The 19,933-nt window shown below is 44.4% G+C and overlaps 1 protein-coding gene across 1 annotated transcript in view; it reads left to right on the top strand.

Annotated features, from left to right (window-relative positions):
- Positions 1-1,375: 1,375 nt before the first annotated feature.
- The window catches only part of RBM20 (RNA binding motif protein 20), a 176,042-nt gene continuing 157,484 nt past the window's right edge, over positions 1,376-19,933 (top strand). Inside the window, exons 1-2 of the mRNA XM_070433239.1 lie at positions 1,376-1,915; positions 2,135-2,322. Coding sequence (XP_070289340.1) covers positions 1,376-1,915; positions 2,135-2,322 — 728 coding nt within the window. The remainder of the gene's footprint in view (positions 1,916-2,134; positions 2,323-19,933) is intronic.

Raw genomic sequence — 19,933 nt, 5'->3', positions numbered from 1 at the left:
AAGTTTGAGATCTGTTGTTTTATTTGGCTACAAGGTTGGAATATAAGGAATCATGTTTGCACTGATTGTCAGATTGACTACCTCCTGCAACAAATATGCAAGATACATTATCTCTAATCCCAACAGTAACTGTGTAAACCAGGGTCTCATCCCTCTCAGTTTACCTATCCAGTAACTGGTACTCAGAGGTTGAGTCACTCCACAGGTAAAAACTGTCTTCCTGAATACAAAGCCCTTTCACGAAGATTCTGGGAGATTTTAATGCAAGCTGACAGAAGGTTTTAGTTTTAGTATCTGGGAATTGCAATGGTAATTTCGGGTAATTTCCATCAACGAAGAGGATTCTGGTGGTGGAAGGTGGGCTTTTATGGACACTACAGCCAGGAATTTAGTGGCAGCCTCTTCCTAGCGGTGTGTGATGGGGCAAATCACCCTGATGCCTCCCCATTTGTAAAATGGGGACAACCATCAATATCTCTTCACCTGGGTTTTTGGTGAGGTGCAATTTTGTGAATTGTGACAATATGAATACAAGGAATTGATGCATCCTTTTATCTGTAGGAGGGAGGGAAGAAGGGAAGGAGGGAGGGAGGGAAGGAGGGAGGGAGGGAGGAGAGAGAGAGAGAGAGAGAGAGAGAGAGAGAGAGAGAGAGAGAGAGGAATCTAGGTAGGATAACACAAATCAAGGGAGGCTTAGTTTCCTGAGGCTGTCGGGGAAGTTGCCAGGAACTCAGTCTAGAAAGAGAAGAAAGCATCTTTACGGGAATTCAATTAGTTACCAGGTCCTAGAGAACCCATCTCCAGAACTTTCCTCTACGTGGCTCTGGGAGGAAGACGGGTGGGTTTGAGACCCTCAGCAAACTTTTTTCCAGGCCGGGGGGCATCCTGGCGTGGGCTCCAGCTCCTAAGCACGCAAGGGACACGTTTCCTTGCTTCCCCAGGTTGCGGGTGTCAGAATTTAGAAAGCCCCTCAGCCCGAAGGATCCTGAAGGATTTCCTGGGTGACTTCCGTGATCTTAGATGCTTCTTCAGCACCAGGTGCCTCCTCAGCCCCCAATTCGCGCGCCAGGACATTAAGCTGCCCCTTGCCTGGGTGTCTCCTAGGGCAGGATGCCCTTGTCCACGGATGTGTACAGGTGAACCGGCGCTGTGAACCGGTGTGTACAGGTGAACCGGCGCGCATAGGCTCCCGGGCAACCAACAGAGCTTCAGAGGCGGGGATGGCGGAGGCGCGGAGTCTGAGTACTCTCTCTTTTTCATTCTTCACATTTCTACTGAGATTTCGCCAAGAAGTAACAAGAATACAAAGCATGCTTGCTTTTGTCTTTGCGCTCGCGGGATTGAGGCGGACCTTTTAGAGAAGAGAGGGGAAAAGATGACGACCCACCACAGCGGCCCCACCGGCGGCTTCTGGGGACCCCTGAAGCCAGCAGCTGGAGCTGACAGTCTGGAGAGCCGTCGGGCCTGGTCGTCTAAGACCCCGGGTCCCAAGTCCCATCAACCTGGGGGAGGGTCCGGGCTTTACGCTCCCAGGGTCAGGGCCCCTCAGCCCCGGGCGGCGCTGGCCGGACGCCAGACGCCGGAAGGTGCCAAGCCGCGAGCACTTCGCGCCGGTGATGTGCGCGGACGCCCGGGCGCGCTCCGTCCCCGGCGCTTGGCAGGAGCGCGAGGCGCGCCGTCTCCGTCTCCGGGCAGCCCGGCGGCCGGCTCCGGGGAGCGCCCAGAACTCGGCGGCCCGGCCGGCGGCTGGCGTGCGTCTGGCCGCCTCCCGCGGTTGCCTGCGCTGCGGGGCGCGGGGCCTGGGACCCCGCGGGCGCACGGTGACGGGGGCGCACGCCGCGCCGGGTTCGGCGGGCAGAGCTCTCCGGACCACCCGGGCTCCAAGCAGCCCCCGGCCACCCGGCGGTTCTGGCCGGCCGGGAGACGCCCCCTGACCCCGGCTCCGCGTGGCCTGGTCGGACGAGCGGGAGCGGCGAGAGGAGGAGGAGGCGGCGCCGCCGGGACTGCCTCTTCCCCGCCCCTCGCGTCTCCTCCCCGCGCCACCGGGAAGGACAAGGGGACTGGGCACGGGGACCCCGGCCAGTGAGCGCCCGTGTCCCGGGGCCGCCCCTCGCGTGCGCTCTCTCGCCGCGAGCCGGGACAGCTCTCGCCTCACCGGGTGCCGGCCGCAGCCATGAGCCAGGACGCGGACCCCAGCGGCTCCGAGCCACCGGACAGAGATGCCCGCAGCGTGCCCGGTGCCCCGGCGCTTCCAGCCCCGGGCCCGCGAGGGATGCAGCCGCCGCCTCCGCCCCCAGCCGGCCTACCCCAGATCATCCAAAAGTAAGAGGAGGGAGCGGGGTGCGCTGGGGAACGCATCCCGGACGCCCCCTTCCGTGGCTTCCCCTCCCCAGTCCCTGCTCAACTTGGCCGGGCCGCCCGTGCGTTTGAAGTTCTCCTGCCCGTTTTCCCTGCGGAGTCGGCGTCATTCTGGCTGTTTGTGAGGTTGGGGACAAGGAAGCCTAGTTATTCAGGGAAAGTAACTTTGGTTTTCTTTATCCCCCTTTGCTCCTCTTCAGGGATGTCACTGGATATTTTGAACTAAAATAGCCCAAATTAGGGGGACATGGACCAGAGGCTCTATTTCATCTTTCTGGTCCCAAGAGGCCGCCGGAACGTATGGAGAGCCGCGCGTGAGTGTGCGCGCGCGCGTGAGCGTGTGCAAGTGACATGCCGCCACCAAGAAGGCGCTCTTGATGGTGCCTCTGAAGGCGACCAGCGGCCCTGGGTGCAAAGGGCGGCGAGGGTTTGTAAACAACATGTTTTGCTTTGCCCGCAAGACGTGTTTACACTTTGCAAGAAGGCCCTTGCGCGGAGTTCTCAGTGGTGCAACCGTTTTCCATTAAAGTTAGCATCTCGCGATTCCGGCCCACGCGCCCCGGGTGGTCCCTCTTCAGCGGCCTTCCCCGCGCGCGAGCAGGTTAGGGTGGTCCACAGGCCGCAGACACCCTTTCAGCCCACGCGGGGACATAAAAGCCCCGCGGGGACGTTGTGTTACTTCTTTTGAGGCTTTATTCCACAGTGTGAGGCCTAGAAGGTTGGTTTGTTGGAAGGATATCTGTTCTCCTAGGGGTTTCAAACCCTCAGCTTCTAGCGAAGTCCTCCAAGCTAGTGTCAGAAGTAGAGCGAAACCTGGATGATGCGAGCTTGGGAGACATTGTCGAAACTGGAGATGTACACACAAGCACAGCAAAGCCAACCTTCTGCAACAGAGCAGGCGTCTTTTCCAGCGCTGCTGCATGGATGCTTTGAGTTACATAAACTTTCTTAAATGCAGGAAGAGAAATAACCAGTGATGGGATGTAAATGGAAGTTAGTGGTGCTTAACTGTGGTGGTTAAGGCTGATTTATGTAATAGAAAGGGTAGTGAAAATTCAAGTTTGATGTCTAAGAACGCTGGTATATTTCAGAACAAAATGGTTCCCGTTATTGTGACTAGCAGAACACAAAGCTCCATTTAGGACACTTTTTTACTTTAACTTTTATATAACTCAGCGGCTAGCAACTTTCCAGCTACATAAAAAATGAAAATGTTTTATATTGTCATTCTCTTCCTATTGTTTTGCAGATTGTTTCAGTAAGACTAAATATGATTGACAGCTTATGTACATCATTATTTAAATTTCCTCTTTAGTCTTTACTATAATTATAAACCAATAGAGGAAAACATGTTTAAAACTTAAAGTTCACTTACTAAAAAAAAAAAAAAATACTTAATTGACCAATTATTAATTGGAAAACATCTAATGTGCTTCTTGCCGGGCCAATATTTTGTGGCTTAAGATTAGGCTGCACATTAAATTTATTGAATTTGCTTTAGTATTGTAATCACCCTGCACTTTCCTACCGTTTACATTTAATTAGAAAAAAAAACACAAAACAAAACTAGGAGTTTTATGCTCACAGAAAAGTCTTCGTAGATGGGTGTCTGATGCTGAAATGTTGCCAGGTTGAAAATAAATGCCATTTTGTAGAAAATGGATCGTTGAACGTGTATTTCAGTGACCGCGTCTGCTAAATAATTTACCCTGTAAATTCATCTCCATTTTGGAAATTCTGTATCTGGAATATCTTACTATGAAAAGATGAGCGTGGGCTTTTCAAAGATGGCTTCTCCTGCCAGGAGTGGAGGATGGAGACCTCAAGCAGCGCCTGACAGCTCGCCTTGTTTGACAGATCAGTGCAGGAGCCAGGTCCAGGCCAGGGAGTGTGCCCATGGGATTTGATATTTGTGCGCTTCGCCTTCAAGGTCTTTCTATATAAGGATGATTTGGGGTGTGCGTTCCCCTCGGTACCCACAGAGATTCCGCGGGGACCAGGCGTAACGTGGCAAATGCTTTGCAGGTCCACCTTGAGTGCGCTGAAACTTGAGCATGTTATTTTGAAACTACGTTTGCATAATTTAATCTGAGCAACCATTTTTCTGTAGTTATGAGGCGCTGTTTGCACCAGCCATCTTTGAGAAAATGTAGTGGGGAGGTTGCCCTCAGCCGAGCAAGGAGCTGTTGGCCTCTTGATTCGGAATTTTGTGAACTAGAGCTTTGGATGCACTTCTCCTCCAGTGGATCAAATGTGAAATAAGTTTTGTTGTGGGACCCGTATTTTTTTCTAGTTATGTTAGTGAGGTTGTTATGTAATTTGTAAGAGGGGAAGCTAGGACCTCTTTCGCAGTGCTGAAAATATCAGTCTTCATATCGCACAGCATTTAAGGATTACAAGAAATGTTTCACTTCTTAATGTCTTGGTACGTCTTATTGTCCAGGTTTACCTATTTTTAGTAATAACGGCTTTCATTTGGGGTAAAGTCAATGACCTGGTGAAATAACCATCATGCTCATAATAAAAATTGGTTCCCATTCACAAACATTGTATTTGGCCTTAAGAGAACTGTGGTATATTACCTTTATGTCGATAAACACATGCGGTAGCACGATGAATAATGATATTGTGCACTTAACTTTCAAGGTCTTTCTCTACAAGGGTGATTTGGGGTTTATGACTAATAATAATGAGACTGGTTTTGGTGTTTGTTTTATGAAAGCCAGTCTCAGTACTTAGGACGATTGCATTGAAAGTTAATTTCTGTGGAGTACTTTTGTTCTACTCGGGGACATTTAGTTTTCTTATTATTGCATTCTTGGTTTTCATCAAGAATAGTCCATGATCTTCCTGCTCTTGTTAACCCCAGACTCCTGGCCAATATTGGCATTACCGATAAAGACTGTCAGCGATATTCAGATTCGCATAGCTCATATCTTGTGGGATCTTTGTTTTAAATGTGCATTCTCTAAGTTGGCCACTGTGGAGATATTATTGCATAAAATGTAAAGCATTATGTCAGCCACTTGGGCAACAAGAAATATAAATAATACTTCGAGAGGAGATTTGGGATGAGTTTAGAAAATCAGAATAATTTGAGGGCTTAAAATATATTCTCCGTATTAGCAGAAAGTAAGATAATATTGAGCTGTGTGTTTCGGGGAATGCTTTTTAAGGATTTATCTTCGTAAGCATTCACATTTTCAAAAGTATTTTACATTTTAATTTTGTGCTTTGAAATCAAACCTAGTTCTGGTTTATAAGAAGTTATTTATTAACCTTGATGAACATCAGAAAGTGGAATCTTAGGTTATACGTTTTAAAACTCTCTCCACAATGAGAGCAGGGCTATAAAATTCTGCATGAAATGTTGATGACAATTGTCAAATGCAACTACTAAACGTACCACTAACTCATGGTGAAAATTAACCAAACAAGCACACGCACCTTCCATGAGGTGACCACATAGGTGATTTTTCTGAAATTATTTGATTTGCAGCAAAATATTTCTGGCTAATGTGTGACATCAGGTTGCATATTTAGTTTGAGTGTAGACGACTTACTTTTTCCCTTTCCAGATTATTTTGATAAGCAATGAATAAAAATGAATTATAAAAACTGAAAAAGTTTTGGGTTAGCATTTGCTAGCTCTTGTCACCAGCCTGTGATTGTGACTTATGGAGATATAAATCCAGCTTTAATTTCTCAAGTTTATGGTCTTCCGCCTGGCGTTAGTTACACTGGCCGACTGTGTTTTGCTGACTGTGTTTTCAGAGCAAAGTGCTCTCCTCGATTCAGAATAGAAAATATTACAAGTAGTCACTGATTGCAGAGGATTTTTGCAGACGTCCCGCATTTGGAAAAGACCTCCACGTATCTCTTATGGAGCGATATGCAGGCGAGTTGTGTGTGATGTCCACCCACTTTGATGGACATGCTGACAATTACATCCAAAATTAGGGAGGAAATAAGAATTTGCCAAAAGGGATATTACCTCACTCATACTCAGCCCGTTTCTGGAAAAAGGATGGAATTTCTAACATCTGTGCCAGTTCCTAACATCAGTTTGAGTCCGTTTTTAGGGGAAACAGGGATACAATTGTGGAAGGAATTTTGACAATTTTAAATACCATCTTAAACTGCACGTAAGACAAGCATTCAGCAGGAGAAAACATCTGAAAGGATTAAGCGGTTCCCCAAAACAGCGAAGGAGAGAGGGTGGGTTTTTAGCATTCTGCAAACTTTCTTTGCTTCTCTGGAAAGTCTCTTAAGGGTATTTTTTTTTTAAAGGAAATTGTGCTTGAGGGTTTGTTGTGCTAAGTATTTTTAGATAGTAAGTGTAGCCATCCAGTTATGAGTTTTTCTGACATGTCCAAAGAGATCAGTATTATGAAATGTAGTACATTATTCCCATTCGTCATGGTAAATGACTATACATATGGTGTACACAGGGCTGGTCCAATGCCAGAGCTATAGGGAAAGAAAAGAAGAAAAACTTGATCACCCATTTTATTCTTTTATCACTTACTCTTTTGCTCCCTCCTGAGCAATTTATCATATTCATAATTTTAAAAGCCCAGTTGGAATGTGAAGTCTGATCGGTTAGGATCTCTTTGTCTTTCCTTAGAGTTACCAGGGGGGAAAGAAACCCCACCAGGATCGACTCACAGTGAAATGATCCCACATTATCCAGTTTCTTTCTTCCTCTGTCTCTCCCCCTCTCTCTCTCTGATTTCTTTTTCTTGCGGCTGTAGGTTTTTGATTCCAGTTAAACTAATATTTCTTCTCTGCCCACAACAGCTAATCCTCCAGGGGACAAACTAATGTAGTGCCATCCACAGCTTTGATAAACAAGAATCCACACAGTGTTGGGAACCGGGGTCTAATCAAAGGATAGAATGAAATGGACTGAACTGAACATGGAAAGTAAGACTGGAAGAAGCAGCTTGAGATAGCGGAGTTGAAACTCCAAAGACAAATTCAGAGTCAGGGCTCCCTTCTCCCTTCATCAGCCGGTCCCCCTGCCAGACAAAAGCCTGAAGGGGTTTCCTGTGCCACAAAAACCCCACTTCATCTGATTTTCATTTCCTGCCACAGTAATTATCTTGTTTGGGATGGTCTCACTGATAGGATTTTGTGTATTTTAACAGGGAAAGTGGCTGTGCAGCCACAGCTGGTGTGAGTGACTGGTAGCTGTGTTTAGAAGAGCCTGTTGAAAAGTCTTGCAGAATGTAAAGTGATCCGTATTCCAGAGTCAGAGCAAAGACGGTAATTAGTGGTTTGTGGAAAGGAGTTTATGGCATTTCACTTTCTGGGTAATGAACCTGGTCGGATCTTGGTGATATGTGTGTTATCCTGGAAACCTGATCCTGCTTGTTCCCACCAGTAAGAAGACTGGGAAATCCTGACTTTAATTAAATAGGCACATTTTTGAATCAGGAATGTGAATTTGGTTTCCAACACCGCCGAGGGGGTGTTGGCGGTGGGCTGATATTTTGCTTGGCTCGGTGGGTGGTCACCGTTTAAATTCCACCCAACTAAGGTTTCAGTCTTTGACATTTACAGACAACGAGTCTGGGGACAAGTCATCACTGCCAGCTGTTTGAGAAAGAGGTGGAAGGGAAGGACCCTTGCACCCCCCAATATTTTATTTGTGTATTTTGGATATGATGCATATTCTAATATGATAAAGTCTTTTTTTATTGATTGATTTGAGAGAGAGAGAGAAAGAGAGAGAGAGAGAGGAAGAAGAAAGCGATAGAAAGACATCAATTTGTTGTTCCTCTTGCTTATGCATTTATTGGTTACTTCTTATATGTGCCCTCACTGGGGATCGAGCCTGCAACTTTGGTGTATGGGGAAAATGATCTAACCAACTAAGCTAACCAGCCAGGGCCTGTGATAAAGTCTTTTTAAAAATATATATTTTTATTGATTTCAGAGAGGAAGGGAGAGGGAGAGAGGGTTAGAAACATCAATGATGAGAGAGAAACATTGATCGGCTGCCTCCTGCACACCCCCCACTGGGGATTGAGCCTGCAACCCGGGCATGTGCCCTTGACTGGAATCGAACCTGGGACCCTTCAGTCTGCAGGCCGATGCTCTATCCACTGAGCCAAACCAGCTAGGGCAAAGTCTTTTTAAAAATATATATTGATTTCAGAGAGGAAGGGAAAGGGAGAGAAAGATAGAAACATCAATGATGAGAGAGAATCATGATTCGGCTGCCTCCTGCATGCCCCACACTGAAGATCGAGCCCGCAACTTGGGCATGTGCCTTGACTGGGAATCGAACCCTTCATAGGTCAAACCTCAACCACTGAGCCACGCCGGCTGGGCTGTGATAAAGTCTTTACAGCAGCAGGAGTTACGGCCAAGTCAATCGATCCTCCTCTTTCCTATGTTCCTAAGAGAAATAAGTCCCCTTGATGGTTTACAAGGCAACTTTTCCCACTCACTGACAGCACATCCGTCAGGGAGATAGTACACGTTGCTTTGAATGTGTTTTATGAGCAAAAAGGGAGCCGTTAGGCAACTTGCATGAGGAGGTGTTAATAACTTGTAGCTCGGTTTGCTGAATAAATCTTTCCATGTGTTCAGAAACAAAAGGCTGAGGGTCACGCATGGGCTGGGGGGTGGTTGTCACCCCGTAAAGATAGTTTTCACGCCACTTTGCCCTTCTTTTAATGTGGGTATTTGCTTTAAGGATGCACGAGGCCATTTGCTGCTGCCCTTACTTTGCACCTGCTTTTTCTCCATCACAGTAAAGACCCATCAGTTATCAGTTGCCACTTCCCACTTCTAGCCCAAACCTGGAAGCCTCCACTCACTGCGGTCTGGACATCTTAATACTTTTCAGTTTTGCAACTTGTCTGTAGATCCTCTCCCAAATTTGTTTTTGGCCCTTAATAGATCTGCCCTTCAACCTGACCCCCAGTGTCATGACCCTGAAGGAGTGGACAAGGTTGTGTAAATTCTAAAGGTACTTCTTTTGGTTTATTTAAAATTCATTATCGAATAGGATGATTTAGGATCTGCCTGATATTGGCAAGTGTCAAAGGGACACCTTTGCTCTAAATTAATTATTGGGTTTCTGACAAAAAGGGGCAGAGAGGGCAAGAAAACTTTGGATTGGGAGTGGGTGACCTGGACAAGCCAATTAACCTTCCTAATCCAGCCCCGCCCCGGGATTGGAAATGATCGATGGCAGTTCCTTCCAAGAATAAAATTATGTGACCCTCCAGGAATAGTGCTGAGTGATTGTCAGAGTAGCATGCCTCCCCTCTCCTGCTGTACATCTGATAGAATAAACTCCATAGCAGTTCTGTTTTTTAAAAATTTTATTATTTTTTAAAAAATATATTTTTATTGATTTCAGAGAGGAAAGGAGGGGAGAGAGAAATAGAAACATCAATGATGAGCGAGAATCATTGATCGGCTGCCTCTTGCATGCCCCACACTGGGATCAAGCCTGCAACCAGGGCATGTGCCCCGTCCAGGAATCGAACCATGACCTCCTGGTTCCTAGGTCGCGAAGCTCAACCTCTGAGCTGCTGGGTCAGCAATATTTTAGCCATGGGTCCAGGTACATGTTTGTGAGATTGGTGGCTCATGGAAACAGCAATGACCATTAAAATGTTTTCTCCAACATTTGCCAAGTGTATCTGAGTCGGTGACATAATTTTAAGTCCGAAAAATAGGCACTGTCAGTGAGAAGGAGGACGTTTGATATCGTCTTCTAGTCACTAGAAATTTTTAAAAGTGAAAACAATTTTGGCATGTTCATTATTTTCAAATGTTAAAATGAATACTTGAGTTTACACAGAGAATTCTGTTTTCAATTCAGGAGACAGGTCCAGTAATTGTCACGTCTCTAAGTTGGATTGTGTTAAACACAGGCAGGTGAAAGTGTGTTTGGTGATGTTGTTGTTTTTAAAGACAAACACCATAAACTCGGGACCTACAGGCGTGTTTTAGGGGCCAGACTACCGTGCCCGGACCGGACTCCGTGAACCGTGAGGCAGGGTCAGGCTGCCGCGTGAGCTGCAGACACGCCGCCCAGAGCTCGCGGCCTGAAAAACACCTGGCGGAGAGATCGCGGTTGTCCAAAGGCGGGGCCTCAGGTTCCCCATGGCCTCCTTGAGTGGAAGGGACCAGGTGCTGTTTCCAGAGCCTCCGAAGGACAGGCCTCCTTGGGCCCTGCGTCCTCCCGGGGTAACAGGGCCACCGATTGCCAGGCGGCCCGGAGAGGCTTGATTTGCGTTTTAAGAGATTTTTTAGAGCCTTCTGCGTAAAATGGGGAGATGGGTTGTGTGATTAAATCTTATTTATAGACTTTAAGTTACATACATAAGAATATTTGTTGCAGCATTGTCTAGAAGAGCAAAAGTTAAAAATCACCTAACTGGTCCTCAGTTGAGAAAATAAATCATTTGCATGTATAATAACAGTGTGTACTATTCAGCTCATTAGGACAGTTCTGTTACCTTATATTTATTAATATGGGACATAAACCATATAATACTGTTAACTAAAAATAATCACATGCAGCATGCCCATAGGGATCTATGTGTTTTTGTTTTTTAATGTGTATGGTTGTCTATACAGGTGCCTGCAAAGCCTGGAAAAAAACATCTAAAGAACAAATATAAAGATGTTAACAGTGGTTCTAATTCTAGGTGGTGCAGCTATAGTGGTTGTCTTTATAAAAGCTTTCTGTTTCTTTCCATTAACTTTATAATCAGAGAAAAGAAAACTGCATTTTTAGAAAAAAAAATAGGAACAGACATTTCTTATTGGTATTGTACTGTCTTTAAGGCTCAACTGCCCATTAACGTTAGCATTTTAGATTTCAGGCCTGGAAGGCATCTGAGAGCTGCTTGAGCCCCGCCCCCCTATACTTCTCCGTAAGGCAAATGAGCATCATAGAAGACAAGTGAATTGTTCAAGGTCACACAGCAAGGCCGTGGTCAGGCTGGGATGGGAATCCTCATCATTCTGTCTGTTACGTTTCTGCTAGACTTTTGTCTGCCTGGACACAGGGGACGGTGAAATGGAGAACATTCTTAAACTATTTAACCATGGGCTCTAGTCTGTTCAGATCCCTCAAGGGGATTACAAAAAGCATCCTTGGCTTTGTTAATTTCTCCTCCCTAACCCCTCCTAGGTTTTTTTTTTTTTTTTTTTTAAAAACAGTTTATTTTTAGCAAGAGAGGAAATGAGGGAGAGAGAGAAACATAGACCAGCTGCCTCCTGCATGCCCCTTACCAGGGATTGAGCCTGAAACCTGGGCATGTGCCCTGACTAGCAAATCGAACCGGCAACCTTTCAGTTCACAGGGGACACCCAACCCACTGAGCCACACCAGCCAAGGCCCCCGATAGGTTTTTGTGCAGGTGGCGGTAGACTGGGTCTTCCCAGGACATCTCCTGCTCTCTGCCATCCTGCCAAGCAATCCGAGCATCACACCCCGCTCCTCCAACTACGTGAGAGTAAGTGGCATCACCCTAATTCTGTTATCATAGCTAAGGAAATTAATCTTACTTAAATAATTTTTTTCTAATGAACACTAGGTTTCTAACTTTTTCAGATTGTTCTAAAAATGTCTCATATAGCTATTTAAAAACAACAACCTGGTCTTGCATTTGTTTAGGGTATCTCTTCTAATTTAGCAAGTATACCTGCCTTTTTCTGTTCTTCATGACCGAAGATTCCAGATTAGTTGTCTTGTAGAATGAGCCATGATCTGGATGTGTCTGTCATTTCCTCATGACCAGTTCAGATTAACCATTTTGGTAACGGTATGCAACAGGTGATGTGTGTCCCACTGAGTTTGTTCGTTTGGTCAGTGTGGTCACCACCCCGTCTCTCCTTCATAACGGGACATCTTTTTTTTTGTGATTAGTAAGTCGTCTTTGGGAAAGACACCGTGAGACCCTCTGAATATTCTGTTTCCCAACAATATTCTGTTTCTCATCTAGTGGTTTTGTATTTTAATTTGACCGTATTCTGAAAAAGCCCCTTGGATGAAATATATGGAACTTAAATGATAACTAAATATCATGTTAGAATGGATAAATAGTTTAAATCTGATAGCCTTGAAAATATGTTGTATTGAACCAGCCTGTGCATATATCTGGAGCTTCTGGATTTTTCTAGTCCTGACTTAATAGGAACTTAACTGATGGGCCATTCACTTCCTACTTAACCTCTACGGCAGGCATTCTGTCACGAGCTGCAGTATTTTTTAATGTCCATATCAAGTTAATATAAATCCCTCTTAATGCTGGTGGCAGTGAGTGGATGCTAATGTAATTTTTGCTAGCTCACACAATCTTTTGGCATCCTCTTGAAACTATGTTCACTGTTTGCAAAAACCCTTTATTTTCCTTTTCAAAATCACTACATGAGGCTGACTTTAAAAATGACTGATGACTTGCCCGGGAGCCTAAACTTGGTGAGTCCCGGAGCTGGTCTGTGACTACCAGTTTGTTCATGCTTTTTAGATTTAAGTTACAAGCTATTTTTGCTTCTTCCAGATTGGTGCTTTTATTTTCATGCAGAAAATATGTATGGGGGAAGGTGGTGTGGAGTAGTGAAAAGAATCAGGAGCAGCCAAGCTCTGTGTTCCAGGTTCAGCTTTGCCTCCACTAAGCCCGAGCCTCAGTGTTCTCATCTGTAAAAGGGAACAATAATATAAAGTGAGTAACAATGAACATTCATTGAGTGCTTCCTGTGTGCCCTCTACTATCCTAAGCACTTTACGTATAATTCGTTTAATCCAACAATAACCCCGAGGTAAGGGCTGTTATTTTCCCCATTTTACAGATGAGTATATCAAGTCACAAACGTTTAAGGACCCAACAAAGCTAAGAAATAGTATTTATGAAAGAACTGGTGGGGTGGGGCTGGAATGGGAGACTGTTAGGTAAATACCATTTTTATGTAAATATCTGTGTCCTCAAAATAATTTCTATACAACCCATCATTTACAAAAAAAAGTATAGAAAAAAATTGCTGAAATAACTTTGAAAGTAGGTAAAATTTACTTTGAGACAAACTAAGCAATCCAATTAAAACCATTTTTTTGGGTCCTACCCCCCTTTTTTCCCCGTAATGTAAGCACGCCTTTTGGTTTAAAGTGAAATCCATATCCCAATTTAAATTCCACGAGCAAATCTGACTCTGGCATCGATTCACTGTCTGACTCTGCTTGTTAGGCATGTTAGGCAAGATCTGAATTTGATGCTCACTGAGAGTATATAAACACTTATAATCCTCTCAGCATGTGCTAAAATAATAACAGATATGATAGTTTGATTTGCAAAGCGAGTGCCTGCCAAGTCCTACCAGACCATTTCTGAACCAATTCAGAAAACCAGGAATCAGCAATGATTTAAAGTGTCCTGGGTTCCTATTAATAGCAAGAAGAATTCCTGACTTGAAACATGGCCACACCAAGCTCGCTCAGTCTCCACCGGGTGTACTTGTTGAACGGTCTTAGCAGACATTGTTACAGGTGTTCTTTTGCTTCAAGAAACCACGGTATGTAAAAAAAAAAAAACTGACTTAATAGAATCCATAAATCAGAAAAGGATTGTTTGCTTTTGACCTGTGAAAGAATTTACAGTCAAGTTCCTCGGTGTATTTTGATTAGACATTTAAGAAGTCTAAGAGTTTAGAGGTCCAATGATAATTTAAACAATGTTTTTGTCTGCTTACAGAGGCATAGTTGAAATATACTAAGCTGTGCGTGTTTAAAGCATCCGTCAAACAATCAAGCTTATAGATATTTTTTTATCAGCCCCAAAACTTTCTTCATTGCCTTTTATAATTTATCCTTCTCTCTTTCCCTTAACCCCTTCCCCCTCAGGCAACGACTGACCTGCTTCCTATCACTGTAGATGAGTTAGCATTTTCTGGAATTTTATACAAATGGAATCACAGTATGTATTTATTTTTTTTTTGCCCTGGCTTCTTTCAGCATACTGATTTTTTTTGAAGTAATATTTCTAAAACTTGTGATAAAATACATATAGCATAACACTTACCATTTTAAATATTTTAAAGTGTAATTCAGTAGTTTTAAGCACATTCACAATGTTGTACAACCATTATCACTCTCTAGTGTGTCACCCCAAAAGGAAACCCTGTCCCCATTAAGCAGTGTTCCCCATTCCCACCTTCCCCCAGGCCCCTGGCAACCACTAATCTGATTTTTGTCTCTAAGGATTTGCCTGGACATTTCATATACATGGAATCATAAGATACGTGGCCTTTTGTATCAGGCTTTCTTTCACTTATGTTTTCAAGGTTTATTTATGTTCTAATATATATTAGTATTTATTCCTCTTTATTGCTGAATAATATTCCATTGTATAGATAGACCACATTTTGTTTAACCATTTATCAACTGATAGGTTTGGGTTTCTACCTTTTGACTATTGTGAATAGTGCTGCTCTGAACATTTGTGTCCAAGTTTTTGCTTGGACATCTGTTTTCGATTCTTTTGGGTGTAGAATATCTTGGAGGGAAATTGCTGAGTCACATGGTAACGCCATGTTTAATTTTACTGTTTTTCAAAGTGGCTGTGCCATTTTACATTACCACCAGCAACGAATGAGAAGGGTTCCAGTTGTTCCACAACCTTGCCAACACTTGCTACTTTCCTTTGTTTTTAATTATGGCCATCCTAGCTGGTATAAAGTGGTATCTTATTGTGGCTTTGATTTGTATTTCTCTAATGACTAATGCTGTTGAGCATCTTTTCATGTGTTTGTTGGCCTTTTGCAATCTTCTTTGGAAAGTATCTCTTCAGATCCTTTGTCCATTTTTTAATTGTTTGTTTTTTTGGTGTGAAACTGTAAGAGTTCTTTATAAATTCTAGATACTAAACAATTATCAGATATATGATTTCCAAATATTTTCTCCCATTCTTTTGGGTTTCTTTCAGCATAATGGTCTTAAGGTTCATCTGGGTTTTTGTGTGTGTATTTTGCATATATCAAAAGTTTGATCCTTTTTATTCCATCTTATGCGTATATTATAACTTGTCTATCCCTTTGCCTATTGTTTTAGGTTGTTCCCATTTTTTTGGCTATTACAAATAAAGCTGGCATAAACATTCCTTTGCAAGTTTTTATGTGGACATATCTTTTTGTTTTCTTAGAAAAATGTCTAGGCCAACGATAATTTAACCATGTAGGAGCCCAGATGTTATACATTTTGGGGAGTGAAGATACCTTTGAAATTTTATTAAAAAAATGTGTCTTTGAGCAGATAATGTTAATATGACCCTTCAAGGCAGTTAAGGAACACAGGCTTTTTTTTTTTTTTTTTTCAGGGTTAGCCACTTATTAGCTTAGTTTGTTTTTTCTTAGATGGAAAAATCTTCCTTCAGTAATTTTTCATGTGACAAATAATTACTATCGTGGAGGTTGGGACATAAGATGAATAAGACAATACAACTGCAGAACTTTAAGCTGGAGGGACCCTAGAGATCATCTAATCCAATTCTCTTGTTTTATAGAAAAGAAAGCCAGGTCCAGATTTACCAAAGGCCACTCAGCTGTTAGAGAAGTGAAGTGAGCAGAGAAACCTCACGTGCCCAGGAGCGTCCCTTTAAGTCTCCTAGCAATGAGGGTCTTTGAGGAGACAGTGCAGGGGGTGAGTGAGCGGCACTGTATTCCTGCTCCTCATGCTGTGCTGCAGGGTTCACAGGGCACTCTTTTCCCTCCTCGGTTACTCCATTTAATCCTCCAACAACCCTGTGAAGTAGGTAGGGATTAAGGAACTACTAGTAGTTCAGGGTCCCCTAGCCAATGATTGAAGAGCCCAGGCTCAGAACCAGGCTTCCGGCCCGTTCCAGTGTGTACTCCTCCCTTCAATGCCACTGCCACTGCCACTGCCTTCGTCCAGGTCTCCTGACCTGTCCCCCTGCCTCCAGCTGAGCCTGTCCTCAGATCTTTCTTTTCTCCACACCAGCACCACCTTAGTAATCTTGTCATCTGTTTGCTTAAGACCTTGTTGGAGCTTCCTGTTGCCTGTAGGTTGAGATTGAGACTGTTTAGAAGCCCTTCTGGATCTGCCCCCCACCACCCCCCACACACTTAGCTGTCCAGCCATGGGCTTGCTGTCTTGACTGTCCTCCTGCTCTCTCTACTGCACCCCTATTAGAACATGCCTTTAATTTTTATGGCATTTTCTTAGACCTCACCTCTTCTAGGGAGCTTTCTCTGACCCCAGGCAGGAAGGGGGGCTGGGTGCCCCTTTCCTGTAATGCCCTGTGGCCACCACTGAAGCATTTGCCCCACACTTACCTCTTGTCGGTTTCCCCTAAAGGCCCTGTGAAGTCCTCGTGGGCAGAGCCAGTGTCTTTCCTCTTGGTGTCCTTAGCATCTTGGTGTCCTCCCTGGTACACAGTTTGTTGAATACATGAGAGAATGAGCAATTTAACTGCAACATGACTTGATCTAACTGATGAGAAGACCACTCAGGATGGTCTTATGGAGGAGAATTGGGGTGAGACCAAAGCTTGGCTTTCTCCAACTTACGTTTTATTTGGCCTGCCTGTCTCAAAGGGTTAGAGAGATACAAATACACTGCCTTTATGTTTGGGGAGGTAGTATAAGTGGGGGACACAGACCCAGGAAGTAAGGAATCTGAGCTCTGGTCTGGGCTGCACCTTCAGGTCCCACATTTGTTAAAGGGGGTCAGGGTGTGGGCTTAGTATAGAATGTGGAGTTTGTTATAACAACCAATGAGAACATATGTGCACATGCATTGATAGGAATAAAGTGTGTCATGATAAACCTGACTTTTGTCTTAGTCAAGTCTAGCCAGGGACCTGAGCAAGTCTTTAAAGGTATAGGCAATCCCGACTAGTGTGGCTCAGTGGTTGAGCATTGACTATGAACCAGGAGATCACTGTTCAATTCCTGGTCAGAGTACATGCCTGGGTTTGTGGGCTTGATCCCCAGTGGTGGGTGTGCAGGAGGCAGCCAATCAATGATTCTCTCTCATCATTGATGTTGCTATCTCCCCCTCTCCCTTCCTCTGTGAAATCAGTAACTATTTATTAAAAAAAATAAAGATACAGGCAAATTCCAGGCTGAATTTCTTCTGTGAGGTTTGATCTGAGTAGGATAAATGGTGGGAATGACCACTTGGAGCTCCCCTTAAACCCTGTTGCACCAAAACATTCAGCAGCAGAAATTTCTGGATCACAAAAATGGTTTTAAAGTCCTAAATAATTTATTTCAAGCAATTTCTAAAACACAACTCAAGGCAACTGGGATACTTTATTATTACCTTGACATTTGCAATGATGACAGTTTAATTGTGGCGATGATGACAATGACATTGGACCTGTGGCACCTGCAAAAAGGAGTTGCCCAGAACATAAGATATTGCCCATGATTCCTCAAGGAGCCCTACTCCGACCACATCCTGCACCTTCCTGTCCAATCTCCCTTCCTTGCTCTGCTTTCCCCATAGCACTTTTCATCTTCTGACAGATTATATCATCTGCTTATTTTACTTATTACATCTTTATTGTCTGTTATATCCCCTCTCTCCCTGCCTGTGCCATCTAAGCTCTCTAGGAGCAGGGGAGTTTTATTCAGCTATTTATTCCCCAGCACCTAAGAATAACACCTGGCACCTAGAAGAAGCTCACTAAATATTTCTGGAAGGACTAGTTGAACTCTTAATAAAAAGGCCAAGCTTGGGCATTGCTATATGGTGGCATTTGCTTCTTCTCTGAGCCCACCTAGGACATGAACTATATGTGACTCTGCCATCTGAGCGTTGTGATTCAGGAAACGGACATGAACGTGCAGATGTTAGATGATCAGAGCCTTTGTTTCTGTGTGTGATTCTTACAAGTAAAAGAAGGTGCAGAATCTGGGCTGCTCCCACTGGCCCTCAGTGCCTCGGTGCTTTTATCGTGGCCTGGTTCTGGCAGTGGTCAGTCTGGTTGGACTCTCTTTGGCAGATGTCTGAGCTATGCTTTTGGTGGGATCTTGTTGTTGGATGAAGAGCAGGAACGGCTAGTCTTAGTCCCTTGAAATCGGGGCCCAAAAGACTGGGCAACCACGTGTCCCTCAACAGGGGATTAGTGAATAAATTCAGCTACATCCTCCCGTACTATGAGGACCATCTCTGTGTGCTGTTATGGAGAAATCCCAAACATATGGGGGGAAAGCAGGATTCAACGACAGTGTATACATTTGCTATCTTTTGTGTAAGAAAATAGAACTATATAGAAGGAGGGTTCAGCTGTCTCCTGAGGTCATTCTGAGTTGATTTGAAATCTATGCCTAGGGGCTTGTTGGGTGAATGGGAGGGGAAGGGGTCTAGGTGGAGGTGGGAGAAGAACATTATGGGTAGAAATGCATTTTCAGAGGTGAGAAAGACCATGGTGAACTGGCACGCTCTGAGTAATTCTACTTGACTGGGGGCTCAGAGTGTGTTCTTAATTAAAAGGCACTGATATGGGAAAGGGTAGCTGGGGCATGGTGAGAGCTGGGATGTAAAATAAGGCAGGATGCTGGTGATGTAGAACCAATGTCTCTCAAAGTTAGGAGTTTGGATGCTATCTTTTGGGTAGCCATTTGTAAGCAGGGGTCTGATGTAATGAGATTGGTGTTTTGGAAGATTACATGGGTATTGGAGAAGAGAGGAGAATTGGCAGAGGTGTGTGTGTGTGTGTGTGTGTGTGTGTGTGTGTGTAAGTGTGCACCTAGAGGTGGTGATGTCAGTTAGGAGGCCCCCATACTCAGGTGATGAACATCTGAAATTAAGCACCATAGCACGACAGGTTAAGGTAGGTTTTGGCGTCGGAATACCTGGGTTTGCATTCCAGCCCCCCACTTGCTTGCTAGCTGTGTAGTATTGGACAAGTTATGGAATGTCAATGTGCATCCATTTCTTCAGGTGTAAAATGGGGGTGATAGGGTGTCCATCTCATAGTGTTATTGTGAGGAGTAAATGAGAGTATGTATGTACAAGTCCCTTAAATGTTAGCTACTTGTATTAAGACGGTGGCAGTGGTGATGGAGGGGAGGGGCCAGACTTGAGAGATGTTAGAAGTAGGGATGACTAGGGAGAACCAACCAAGTCTACATGCTGCCTAAACTCAAATGCTGGGACGATACCATGGGGAAAGGGAGGTAAGGTGATGCTCTTCAGTGGTGTGGATAGGAGCCAGCACTCAATCCCCATCAGATCTGTGATCTGTTAAAAGGATGAAGGTGGCCCTAACCGGTTTGGCTCAGTGGATAGAGGGTTGGCCTGCGGACTCAAGGGTCCCAGGTTCGATTCCGGTCAAGGGCATGTACCTTGGTTGCGGGCACATCCCCAGTAGGGAGTGTGCAGGAGGCAGCTGATCGATGTTTCTCTCTCATAGATGTTTCTAACTCTCAATCCCTCTTCCGTCCTCTCTGTAAAAAATCAATAAAATATATTTAAAAATAAAAATAAAAGGATGAAGGTGGATTAGGAGAGGAGAAAGCACTGAGAAGCAACCCCTCCAACTCTGATTTTCCAAATCAGGGGATCACTTGTAGTTCACAA

The sequence above is a fragment of the Myotis yumanensis genome, unplaced genomic scaffold (genome assembly GCF_028538775.1).
Source record: "Myotis yumanensis isolate MYYU_CA2020_CCGP unplaced genomic scaffold, mMyoYum1.0.hap1 SCAF_13, whole genome shotgun sequence".
Classification (NCBI taxonomy): domain Eukaryota; kingdom Metazoa; phylum Chordata; class Mammalia; order Chiroptera; family Vespertilionidae; genus Myotis; species Myotis yumanensis.
The sequence above is the reverse complement of the archived record's forward strand: the minus strand, read 5'-3'. Positions and strand labels throughout refer to the sequence as shown.